The 12484-nt window shown below is 49.3% G+C and overlaps 1 protein-coding gene across 10 annotated transcripts in view; it reads left to right on the top strand.

Annotated features, from left to right (window-relative positions):
• Positions 1-12484, top strand: part of JADE2 (jade family PHD finger 2) — a 218784-nt gene that overhangs the window by 190611 nt on the left and 15689 nt on the right. For all 10 annotated transcript variants that reach the window (XM_090064989.1, XM_090064988.1, XM_090064982.1 and 7 more), the window contains 2 exons: positions 3958-4419; positions 11650-11767. In XM_090064989.1, the coding sequence (XP_089921115.1) occupies positions 3958-4419; positions 11650-11767 (580 nt within the window). The remainder of the gene's footprint in view (positions 1-3957; positions 4420-11649; positions 11768-12484) is intronic.

Genomic DNA, 12484 nt, shown 5'->3' with positions numbered 1-12484 from the left:
TTTCAGTTTGGTTTTAGGCCTGAGAACAGTATGGAGTCCTTGCTGGGATCTTCTTGCTAATGGCTAAAAGTGAGGAGTCGCACCTCGGACTGGCTGAGTAGATAAGAGGCCAGCATTTTTTGCAGATTCTGCGTGAAGTCAAAACCAGAGTGCTGGGGGGAGTGAAGACCATTTGGTCACTAGAGAGCAGCATTCATTACCTGGAGAATTACAGCTCATTGTGGAAACTTTTCCCAAAGTTCGAAGCAGAGAAGTCCTTTAGCTCCAGGCCTGCTTAGGTTGGAACTGTTCAGTGCTGAAGACGTGCAGGGGTCGGGGAAACAGGTGTCGCGTGTGCTCTCCAGGATGCCAGCCATCCTACTTCTCCCTGCCAGCCAGTAAGAAACCAACAACCCAGCCCAGAGCTAGGACATTTCTGACACAGGAGAGCCCCTCATGCAAAGGAGGTGACATCCAGATCATTTTTGGCAACTAGGAATACCATGGCCCATTTCATAAGATCACAGAGGTATCTGCCCTAGGGTCCTGGCAAGATTTCAGCTTTGGTAATGACATTAGTTCTCTCTAAATTTTCCCTCCTGTTCCGCTGGATTTTGCATTGACTTCACCTCCTGCTCCAAATCTGCTGGGTAGCATTGCCGTGAGCTGTTAAACAGCTGTTGCATTCCACCGCCACTGGTGAGTGATATAATCCCCGTATCTTCACTCCACAGTGAACCAACTAATGAGCAGGCCAAATTTACCTCTGGTGCAACTCCACTGACTTCCTTGGCCTTACATCCAAGTGCAGATGAACTCCACGTCCAGCCACCCATGCAAATATTGTGAGAGCCCAGGAGCTGCCCCAGTCTCTCGTGTCCCAGCTCGTTCTGCTTGTCAGACTCCTGTCTTCCCTGAAGAGCAGGCTCGTTCCATTGGCATTCTGTGCTCATGAGAGATTTGATGGATCAATATGTTTTTATTGTCAGTTTATGCAAGGTCCTTTGGTAGCTGCTGCTGAACAGGTACCTTTCATTGTTGCCCTGTCAGCTGAGCTTGCTAATTATTTTCTATTTGCATTTTGGGCACGGTCTCTGACAACTGCTACTTGCCATCTGTCGGAGGAGAAATCCAGGATGAGTGTCAGTCTGTTTGTTTTCTTTCTAAGGTAGTGCAGATTATCTTTCCTGTGTAAAGGGCGAGCTGTAGTCTGTTGTTCTGGCAAAAGCCACAGACACTTTAATAATGATATTAATACTGTTAGTGACGTAAATAGGCAAGAGGAAGGCAACGCTGATGCATGTGTTTTATTAACTTAAATAGTTCACTGGAGCCAGTAAGTTCTTGTTGTCCACTTTTGCTACAGCACAGTAGCTATTTATGCACATAACAGCATAAAGGATCTTCCCAATGATTTAGTTTAAAGTACCCCCAGATGTTATGCCAATACAGAAACAATTGACTACATCAGTAGCTAGATAGCTCTATGCAGTAAAATTACCATGTTGGCAACCAGACAAGAAAACTCAATCAAGGAAACATACAGTTGGCAAAGACCTCCTGTCTTAAAGTGCCATTAGAGTCAGGAAAGTGACTCCAGCGAATGACACTGCATTTCCTCGTTGTATTTATTTTCTAAGAGACTTTCACATCACATGTGTGCAGCTTAAAAGCCAAAAGGTGATGTGCTGGCTCTACCGAATAAATCAGGAGGCTGGAAATCAAGTTGTGCTCTCTCTGCCCCCTCCATTGTTATCAGAAATAACGAGGCTGCTTTCTGCACTCAGCTGGCACTTCTGTGACACCAGCTTCCTCTGCAGTAGCAACAATGGTAGCCATGAAAACATCACTTCTGACCAACTGCTTCTACATGGTGGGACCCGAGATACTGGTGTTAGTTCTCACCATAAGTACAGGGAAATGTGGTGATGTCCCTATTACCAGAATTGGCTTATCTGGATACATAGTGACACAATCAGAAACAAAGTACAAATGAGCTTACTTAATTGGGGTAAGGAATGGAGGGGCTGGGTGGCAGAAGGAGCTAATGCATCGTTTGCCTTTCACTTCTGGAGACATGGTTTCAAATGTGGTGTGGAGCGCGACCAGGTGAGCGCTAGGATCACAGTCTGATCACTGATGGATATTTGTGGTCATCTCAGCATTGGCAAACTCCGAGATCCACTCTGGCATGTTACCGCAGTTCTGGCACACTTGGCAGCTGCTGTTTGCCAGAGAGAGCGAATGCTGAGAATCAGCAGGAGGACGTACGGGTCAGGACCGAGCAGGGCTTGATCTGAAGCCCGTTGAAGTCCTTATGAATCTTCCCACTGGTTTCAGTGAGAGTCTCAGCGTGAATTCTCTCTGGCATGCAGGTCTATGTGAGCAGCAAATGTGCTGTGCGCCATGCCTGGCCCAGGACAAAGTAATGCCTGGCTTTCACCATCACTGGTGAATTCATAAACAAAGTAAAGGGAAAATAGCTAAAAACAGCAACGTGGAAAGCTTGTGCTTAGTGACTTAATCACAGGGCACGAATCCAAGGCTGATGGACAAAGACATAGAAGTAATGAAGCTTTGCACTCCTAGTGCAACTTGAAGTGTTTTTCTGCTTGAGCCTGACAACCTACTGCAGCCCTCCCCCAAAAGGAGCTGCGTTCCGAATTGTTTATCAGCAGCCTTCAGGAAATATCACACATTTTAATGTGGTCATTCATGCTGGAACTGCTCATTTTTTCTCCCCACAAGAACAATGTTATATAAGCTGCTAAATGTGGTGTCTACAGTAATAAGCCGCTTAGAATGGCTCGTTATTGCAGTTTAACTGGTCATTACCAGCTGGAATAAACTGATTTCTTATGGGTTATGGTTTAAATAACTACCTGACACTCTGAGCCATTAAAAAAGAGTTAATGAATAGAGGGTGAGAATGTTCTGAAATGTGTACAGCCAGTGAGTGTGCTTTCTGCAAGAGGAAATCATTTTTTTAACTTTTGCTGCCTGTGGAATCCAGAGTAATTTAACCTTGGGGGAATTTAGGGAACTTGCTTTAAATCCTGATCTCAACTAACTTTTTTGACCACAAGTTAGCCACTGCCCCAGTTTCCTCCATTAATGGTGATGATGCCTGTTGTAGGGTCCCTTTTTTCCCTCTTTTTACTCTTTTTAATGAAACTAATTAGAAGCTATGGAATTTCAAAGGGAGACTCACTTTTTAATAAGGGCATTATGCTTCAGGAGCATTGGAAGCTCCTGAGATTCCAGTTTTATTCATGAACTTCAACCCCCTTGATAGGCTTCAAATAAATTCAGTGTGGTGGGTTTTAGGTTTTTAAAAAAGGAAAAAGTAATATAATTCCTGGGGGAATTTGCGGGGAGAGATAAGTTAATTCTTGTATCAGGAGAGACCTGTTTGCCAACAACAGTCATTTTATCATTACAGTGGTCCACAATACTGACAGCAGTATTGGACATACTCTTTGAAACATACTTATTTCATAGAAGCAAAAGAGGCATGATCTCAACATGGAGGATGAGAAAGATTTTAGGACTGAAATTAAAAGGAGCTAAATGGATGTAGCAGTCTGATGAAGACTGGGTTTCTTCTGCTAGGACATTTCTGATAATGGTGACTGGCTTTGCACTTGAGATTTGGGAAGTGCAGTCATTTCCCATAGGGGTATCTGGTTTTTGCAGTGTCAAGTTCTTATTCCTTGACCCCGTCAAGCAGCCAGGTCCCCTAAAGTAACTTGCAGTCAGTTACTGCATTAGATATGCCACATTCATGCTTTTTATAGGCAAGCCAGGCTCTCACATCTTGTGAGTCTCTCGCAGTGGCCAAGTATCACTGCGGTCAGTGATAGCCTGTGTACGGCCGTTTAACAGGAGCGAGCACGTGTCCAGTCCTTCAGTGTACCAATAAAAAAATAATGACAGTGAGTGAAATAATCCAAGTCCTTTGCTTTGTCTTCCCTCCAGTGCTCCATGCCCGCCTGCATCACTGCATTCCACGTCACGTGCGCCTTTGATCACAATCTCGACATGCGGACTATTTTAGCGGAGAATGACGAAGTGAAGTTTAAGTCCTTCTGCCTTGAGCACAGCAGTGGTGCCACTAAGCCCCCAGACGAGGCACGGACTGAACCCGACCAAGCCCAGCTGGACTTAGAAAAGGTCACGCTACGGAAACAGAAGCTCCAGCAGTTGGAAGAGGATTTCTATGAACTTGTGAAGCCCTCAGAGGTGGCTGAGAACCTCGACATAAGCGAGTCGCTGGTGGATTTTGTGTACCAGTACTGGAAGCTGAAGAGAAAGGCTAATTCCAACAAACCGCTGCTGACACCCAAAACAGATGAAGTGGACAACTTGGCTCAGCAGGAACAGGATGTGCTCTACAGACGCTTAAAGCTCTTCACACATCTCAGGCAAGACCTAGAGAGGGTGAGTACACCTTCTGCTACCCTGATTCTCTCCCAGTCACCCAGACACTTCTAGCAGGCAGCTGCTGGGAAAAGCCATCTTCATCTCTGTCGACCTGGTTAGCTTTTCCACAGGGTCTGGCCACTGTAAGTACTCCTCTGAGACTCGTCTGCTCTGCCCTGTCTGTTTGCTCTCGGTACCTGAAGCTCTATGTAAAGCAACTAGTGTGTTATCAAAGAAAGGAACAGAAACCACCCCCAGACCTTCACTCTTTTTTCTCCTCATGCATAAGCACAGGAATATTTTCTTTTTAAAGTGTGCCAGATGTCACAGTCATACTGTTTCCCTGCTCCAGCTCAGGTCCTAACGGATATGTGCCTTCATCACAGGATGCCAGCTCAGCTGAAATGAGTTCCTGTGAGTCCCAGCAGTGACATCAATGACTGAATGTGCATTGAGTTTAACCTCTGTTCCCCGCTCCAGAGGGGAGCCCTCTCGCACAGGGGAGAGACCCACTGCCAAGGCAGCACAGCCACCTGTGCTGTGCCCGCTCTGGGAATAAAGGGCCATTAACCGGACAGGGAGCCAGACTGTGCCGCTAGCTGAGTGTCAGTTCCACCCCATTCACCAGCTTGAAAACCACGTTAGACACAGAAATGGAATTTGAGTATTTTTTCAAAAGCAAATAGTAAAGACAAATCCAGTGGCATGAGTGAAACATGGGGCCAATGGATGTGATGCTCTTATGTGGGGTACAGATCACCTCCTCTGGGATGCTGCTGTGTGATCAGAGCCCTGTGGCACACACAGGCACATCACAGTGAGTGGTGCCCAGAAAGGTTTGCTGCACCGCAGGCCACCGCCAGGACAGTCCTCCACTTGGCCCGTGTCCCCGAGGGCACCACACTGGCTGAAGGAAGAATCAACGTCAGCAGAGTTACAATAATAAACTTTCGTGACAGTTCTTGCACTGAATGCCGTCTGCTCGCCCCTGCTGCATTGGCTTCTGGCTCTGTGCATGTAAGCAGGCAGTAAAGAGAAATATGTAAGAGAGGGGATCTCTGAAACACCATGCTGCCAGTGCCCTTTGTGTTTTGTCAGTCTCATTTGCCTGAAAGGAGCTAGCAGGACTTAGGGGGAAGCAGAGGCCATTTGGGAGAGGGGCTGGGTACTGTGCAGAAGAGACAAAAGCAAGAGGGAAGGAAGCAATACAGCATGTGTCGTGAAACACAAAACTGGGGGGAGAGGGCTGCGAAACACCATTGTCGCAGGAAGGAACGGTGCACAGGACCTCACGTCAGCGAGTCATGGAAACCCCTCTGAGCTCATAGGGGCCTTGCCTGTGTACAAGCAGGGCAGAGGCACTGCTAGAGGTCCTCTCTGCTCCTGGCAGGGATCATGGCGGGTGTCTGTGGCTCTGGAGGGAGGCTGAGAGGGAGAGTTTGTTTCTGCCGCTCTTGCCTTGCCACCTCCTCTGACCACCTGCCTTCCCTGCTGCTCCTGCTGGCACGGTGGGAGCACTCGACTCCTGCCAACAGCCAGGCCCCTCCAGCAGCGCTGCCAGCGCTGTCCCCTCTGCCTGACCAGCGGCAGAGGAGACCCTTGGCCCCAGCTGAGGTTGAGCAGAGAGCACGGCAGCCAGGCCTGCCGATGCCTTCCTTGTCTTTCAGAGCTGTTGTAAGACCCGTGTTAATCAGGTACGTTTAGCTCCTCAGAATAAAGGCCCTACAGAAAGGCGTGTGCTTATTGTAGGACAGGAAATATTTTAGCCTTGGGCTATGCCCCTGCAATGCATCAGGATTTCTCTGTTACCCGGACTGGGATTTTAAAGAAGGAGCATTCAGCATGACTCGCTAATGCTTTCCAGGAATGTGAGGCCCGCAGAGCCTCTCTGTTTCACTGACATGAAAGCCCAGTCACCCAGAAACTTAGCACAACCTTGTGCAGTCCAAACCAAGCTGTTTGCTTGTGGTGTCAAGGCACTGGCTTCAGTCACTCTGCCGTCCCTGCTCCGCGCATTGGGAAAGCCTCGCCCTGCCTAGAGACCTTCCACTGGATGCAGATGTCTGCAGTCAGGTTTCTTGTCTGTGACAGTCGCAACCCTTCTGTCTCCTTGCCGAAGTCCCCTTCGCTGCCTACCCCAGCCTCCCTTGTTCCTGCCTTTACTGTTTCATGGTTAAATCAGTGTAACACCCTTTCTGCTGGAATCCCCCTCCCCTGTTCCTGTCTATTCCTGTGTCTCTGCTGTAGGAGTTCCAGTAAGACATTTTTAGCTTATTCCACAAGCTTGCTGTCTCAGATCAGCTGCAGAAAAAAAGCTGTACGCTTCCAGGAGTGTCATATCAACATCTGAGACTGCTTGGGTACGAGGGAATGGGGGTTGTTTAGCAATGTAAATGTGTAAATATCAGCAGTCTCTAAGCAGAGGGCAAATGATGTTTTCTTCTAGGAATACAAAATCAGAGAGGAAAAATATTGCCAAACATTTTGATAGAAAAGTTGCCAGAGGGAACGGTTTCCTTTGTAAAGAAATGTTAGTTTGATGCTTGGTTCCATCCAGAACAGAAAGAAGGGGACATGGTAAAGCATACAGCATTTGAATCACTCCTTTGCATCTTCATGTAAGGAACTGTAACAAGAAAGAGCGACTTTCCCTCCTGCAGAAGTAAGTGCTTCCAAATTGTTCTGAAGGAGAACGTAACCTCCAGCATAACCTTCTCCTAGGACCCTAGGTGTTCAGATGCATGAGCCTGTCACTCAGAACCGGGGTCTGGCAGTAAGGTCTATCCCATGTCAACTCCAAAAAGATGCAGCTCAGACAAGATCCATAGAGCCGATAGAAGAGCTGATTAGAGAGCAAGGCATGTGTAACTGCTCTGCAGGGAAGAAGGAGACAACAGGACTACCTGCAATCCTGGAAGGGCACGAGCATGCCAGAGAGCAAAGCAATATTTGAGTTGCTGCAGGAGGATCTGTTAGAATAACACGGTCCAATTTAGAAAGAAGGTTATGCTGATTATCAAGCCTGGCAAGCGATAGCTCCTGGATTGCAGAATTGTCTGCTCGAGAGAAATAACGGATGCCCCATTGACTGGGACAAACTGTTAGAAAATGTACGGCAGGCACTAACCCTGCTTGCGCGGGGCATGGACTTGCTGGTTACACAAGCCAGCTCCGTTCCTGGGATCCTGCTTTCTCTCTCTATCTGTATTTAACTAGTTTTTTTTAAGATTGAAAAAAAAGATCAGTAGCAAATAGCTAGGATTGCCCTGGTGCATTAAAAAGCACAATATTTCTTTGAGCACAGGGACTCTACCTCTTTAATGACATTGGTTACAAGCAGTTGTTTTGTTTGTCTAGGCTGCTATTTACAATTCAGATGCTGGAAGCTTGCTGTCAATGTGAAAATTCATGCACATTAATTCATTTGTAAAGAGAGAGCAAATATAGTGTGGGGCAAATGTAAATACACGATGTCTCCGTTACCACAGGCAATGCAGCTTTAAAAAAAAAGCTGACAGCCTAGACTGCTGTTTATCATTTTGGTATCAGACATTAGGGAAGAGGGGAAAAAAAGGTCAGGCTTGATGTGTCACCATTAGAGGCGCAGCGGCTCCTGAACTCTTATAGAGGAGGTAGCCTGTGAATCGTAAAGAATCCCACTTTATGGTCTGGGGAGGGAAGGAAGAACCCAAAGGAGAAGGCTATGGGCGTGCACCAGTGTGTCTGCTCAAGTTATTCAGCTCCTGGGAGCCAACTTTTGCTTCCTGCTTCATTGCCTGTAGCTCTGCTCCTGGGCATCCATCTAGTTCAGCTTTGGGAGAGTCAAGGCACTGAGTAAATATTCCCTGTCAGGTCAGATTAGATCCCATTTCCATTTTGTCTTTTACCCATTTCCTCTAAAAGATGTTGCCCCTTCCCACTGAGGCGGCAGTCACAGCACCACTCCAGCACAAGCAAACATTAGCTGGTGTCACCTGGCATTTGTGCTGACTCGGCTTGCTTATCAGTAGTTCCTACACGGGCACATGATGGGCTGTTCAGGTCAAGTACAGATGATTCACGTGCACATGAGGGACCAAATCCTGTCCATGCCAGGATGCCTCCTGCACTCTCTGCACCAGGGATGGCATCACACGGGGCTGCATCAGCGAGCTGTGAGATGTACTCTGCTGAGCAGGAGGAACACATGCCCCTACAGCCTGTTGGATTTTGCTGCTGGTGGCACTAACCAGCTGGCACAGGGAAGGAGCTCACGCTGTAGGGGCATGTGTTGCTCCTGCTCAGCAGAGTGCCTCTCACAGCTCACTATTGCAGCCCCACTTGGTGCCATCCCTGGTGCAAAGAGTGCAGGAGGCATAGGTGACTGGTAGGGGACGCACGTGCCCCTCTGAGAGAGCTACCCCTGCTGCCGACACCGCCAACGGCGTGTGCAGGTGCTCGCTAGCTCCGTCCCCGCCGCCGACACTGCTGGTAGTGCCTGCAGGTGCTCGCCAGCCCCATCCCCACCGCCAGCTTCTGCGGGTCCCCCCCAGACTCAGGAGGCACCAGTCGCCAAGGCAGGAGGCATCCTGGCACAGACAGGCTGTAGTCCCTCGTGCATGTGAATCATCTCTGCTTGACTGCTACCACCTAAGCAGCTCAGGGCCCCAGTTCTTCAGCTTGAGGGCCGATCCTGAACCCCGGGCCATTGCCCAGCTGCAGGGACCCTCTGCCTGCAGTGGGACTGACCTGTGAGGAAGTAACCTGACACTTTCCCCGCTTCCCCTCCCCTCCTTCTGCGGTGGAAGTTGCAGCAGGCGCCCTGTGGTTGGAGGGGACAGCTGTCTGCAGGCGGGTTGCTGTCCCTGCTGAAATTCCTGACGTGGCCGGGTCTCGCGCTGGCTAGAGCACTTCTGTGGAGCGTTTATCAGGAGTGGTCTTCAGGAGGCGACCGTCCCTCTGGCGCATCCAGGACAGTTTCAGCTCTCCAAGGACTGGGTTTAGTTGCGAAGCTTTGCTGTTTGCAGCTAGAAAGTTTCTCTAGTGCATTCCCCAAGCTAGACCCAATACGCCAGCAACTAACAGCTAATATTTGACTCATCTGAGTAAACAACACAAAGGGTGGCGGTGGGCCAGGCTGGTGTTTATCGACACAGCTTCAGGGAAGTCAGCGGCCCCAGGCCAGTGCTCAGCAGCTGAGGTTCCAGCCCGGTCTCCGTCCTGTACTTCACATCTCATGTGCAGCATCCTAGCATCTGGCTGAGAGCAGCAGCCAATTTTGCGACCAGCCCCTGGTTCTCAGACGCTCAGTAGCATGGATAGGGTGAGCAGTGCAGCGAGCTCCCACAGTTGCTTTTCCTCACTGCCTGACCCCGTAGCCCAAGCTCAGATGAAACTTCTGTGCTGATTTCAGTGAAAGCAACATGTACGTGAGAAGGCCAGGATTCAGGCAAGGGGGTAATGTACCAGTGGGCTCTTAGGAGTTTTTGTAAAAGTTTCTAAATCAAGTGCAAACGGGAAGAAAATGCTACCCATGTACACGTGTGTGCACAGTGCAGATCGGGAGCTGGGGTGAGTAGCCCCATTGAAGTCACTGGAGAATCACTGCCGAACGGATAGTTGGCAGTTTTGATCGCGGTGTCAGCCAGACCTCCACTGTACTCCTTATACCTCTGCATGTCAAGAAACACCTTGCTCTTCTCTGGTAAGATATTCCTCACATCCAGGGATCTCAGAGCTCTTCAGAGTTGTTCGCTTCCTCAGTGGGTGTCTGAGCATCAGTCACCATGTAACATTAAAGCCCAGCTCTCAACCACAGTGGTTGCAATGCTAATCCCCATCAGTCCAACAGGGTAAGATGGTCAAGTAATTTAAACTCTGACCCCCATGGGTTCTGTCTCCTGGTGCTTTCATTCAGATTAATAGCCTGGTTTAAAGGTCACCCCACAGCCTGTGCTGGAAGTCAATCCAGAGTTGTTGCACCAGGAAGTAGATGCAGAAGTTGAAATCTCTCTCCCTCTTCCCTGCTTGCCTGAGCTGTTCTGGACTGAGGCACCCGGTGTCTCTGGTGCTGAAGTCTGGGGCTTTCCTATGAGCTCAAGTTCTTGAACTTTGACTGGGATGGTAAAAATTAAACTTTAACTGGCTGATCCTTACCCTCAGCAGAAGATGATTACGCTTGCACAGAACGGTGACCACACTGGGTTTGTGAGTATATCATAGGTTATACGAAGGGTGTGAGGAGCAGCTTCTAACCAGCACAGTCTGAGCACTCCACAGCACTCTCCTGCTTCGTTTCCTCAGTTTCCTTGGAAAAGAGGGTAGAGTCTAGGAAGGAGATTAGTGGCATAACCTCTCTCCAAACTGGGTACCACAGCAGCAGAAACCTGATGAAGCTGTCTGGTGACCTGTGTATAGAAACTGTTGTGGGTCCTTGAGTGTGCCACACCACCAAGCATCCACACTTTGTGCTAGAAAGGCCTGCAAAGCAGCCTTCTGTAGATGCTGGGGGGATAGGGGAATGGGAGGGCAGCCTCTGTACTGCACTCCCCTGCACCCGAGCACAGGGCATGCTTGGGAAGAAAGCAGAGAGAAGCTCCTTTCCCTGCGCAGGTGGCAGCCGTGATGTGGCTTCCTTGTATTAAGGAGGGTGGATGGGATGGACAGCAACGTACCACATGTCAGAGGGAATACGGCTGGATTGGGTGCGGGTGCATCCCTGGCACCTTTCGTCCCAGCATGTTGGGAAGTGTCTGAAGGGCTGCACTTAGAGAGTACTCACTGTACCTTGTTTGCAGAGAGGGATCTGCCAGAGCAGGTCTGAGCCCCTAGAAACCCTGTTTCTTTTTTGCCTTTCTGAACATAATGGCATTTGCACCATGCACCTGCCCTCTCCCTTCCCTGGCGGGGCTCCAGTTCTCAGGATCTGAAAGGGGCCTACAAGCTTTGTCCCTCTTCTCTGATGAATGTCTTTATTTTTATGTCCACTAGCTGATTTGGGCCAGGAGTTTTGGAGCTGGTGATATCGGGTGTCCTGCAGTCTTGGCCCACTCAGAATTTCCCCCGGGGGAGTTTTCAGTGCACCAGGAGTGCAGGGCTGTCCGGCCAACAGTGAAACGAGGACAGGGAGGCCAGGATTTCTCTGGGCAGCAGATGCGGGGCAGTAATTAGAGGCAGCAGCAGGTCAGCCGACTCTCCAGGAGCGCTGCTGGGAGCCTGGGGCTTTTCGAGGCCTTGCTGACAGTAGGAACCCTGTCTTGTGTTTCGCAGGTCCGAAATCTCTGTTACATGGTAACAAGGCGGGAGAAAATGAAACACTCCATTTGCAAGCTGCAGGAGCAGATCTTCCATCTCCAGATGAAGCTCATCGAGAAGGATTTTTATCCAGGTAGGGGCTGGTGCTACTGCTGGGGCTGGGAGAACTTGTTACTACAGACGTTTTCCTTTCTCTTGTGCACCATAAGGACATCTCCAGGGTGCAGTGGTGGCAAGCTTGCCACGTTGACTGCCCCCCCGGCCTTGTTCATGACAATAAACTCATGGCTGCAGCAGCTGCTGAGAAGTGCAGCAAGTTATGCACAGCTGCTGGCATATCCACATCCACTGTGGGCTTGTGAGTAGGACACAGCCCTAGGAGTCAAGACTGGTCCCACCACAGATTCACTGTGTAGCCTGGTCTGGTCATTTCAGTGGGAGTGGGTGCCCAAATGAGACTGAGGAGTCACGAAGAGCTGCACCCAGCTCAGGAGTCAGAAGCTGGATTTTAACCTCCCGAGTTGTAGTTTCCTCAAGCGGACAATGGGGGAAGTGGTGCCCACGCTCCTTGTCACATGCTATGAGATAATACAGCCCCGTGTAGGTGATTAGGTATTCACCTAATGATGATTATTGTTATATTCAGAAAGAGATTTGTCCCATGGCCCAGCCAGGAGTCTGAGGTTATAGCTGTCACTGACCCTGTCCAAAGCACTGATGTTTCAGTTGTCGGAGAGAAATTAGCCAGAAATATTCAGCCATTTGCTTGACAGTTAAATTAAAACAACATGGGCCTAGCCTACTCTTGCAGGACTGAGATGCTCTTGCTGGAGCACATTGTGCCATTGCG

This window comes from Crocodylus siamensis, chromosome 10 (assembly GCF_052110815.1).
Source record: "Crocodylus siamensis isolate JL-2025a chromosome 10, ASM5211081v1, whole genome shotgun sequence".
NCBI classification, from domain to species: Eukaryota; Metazoa; Chordata; order Crocodylia; family Crocodylidae; genus Crocodylus; species Crocodylus siamensis.
Note: the sequence above shows the minus strand (reverse complement) of the source record. Positions and strands in the feature narration are given on the sequence as shown.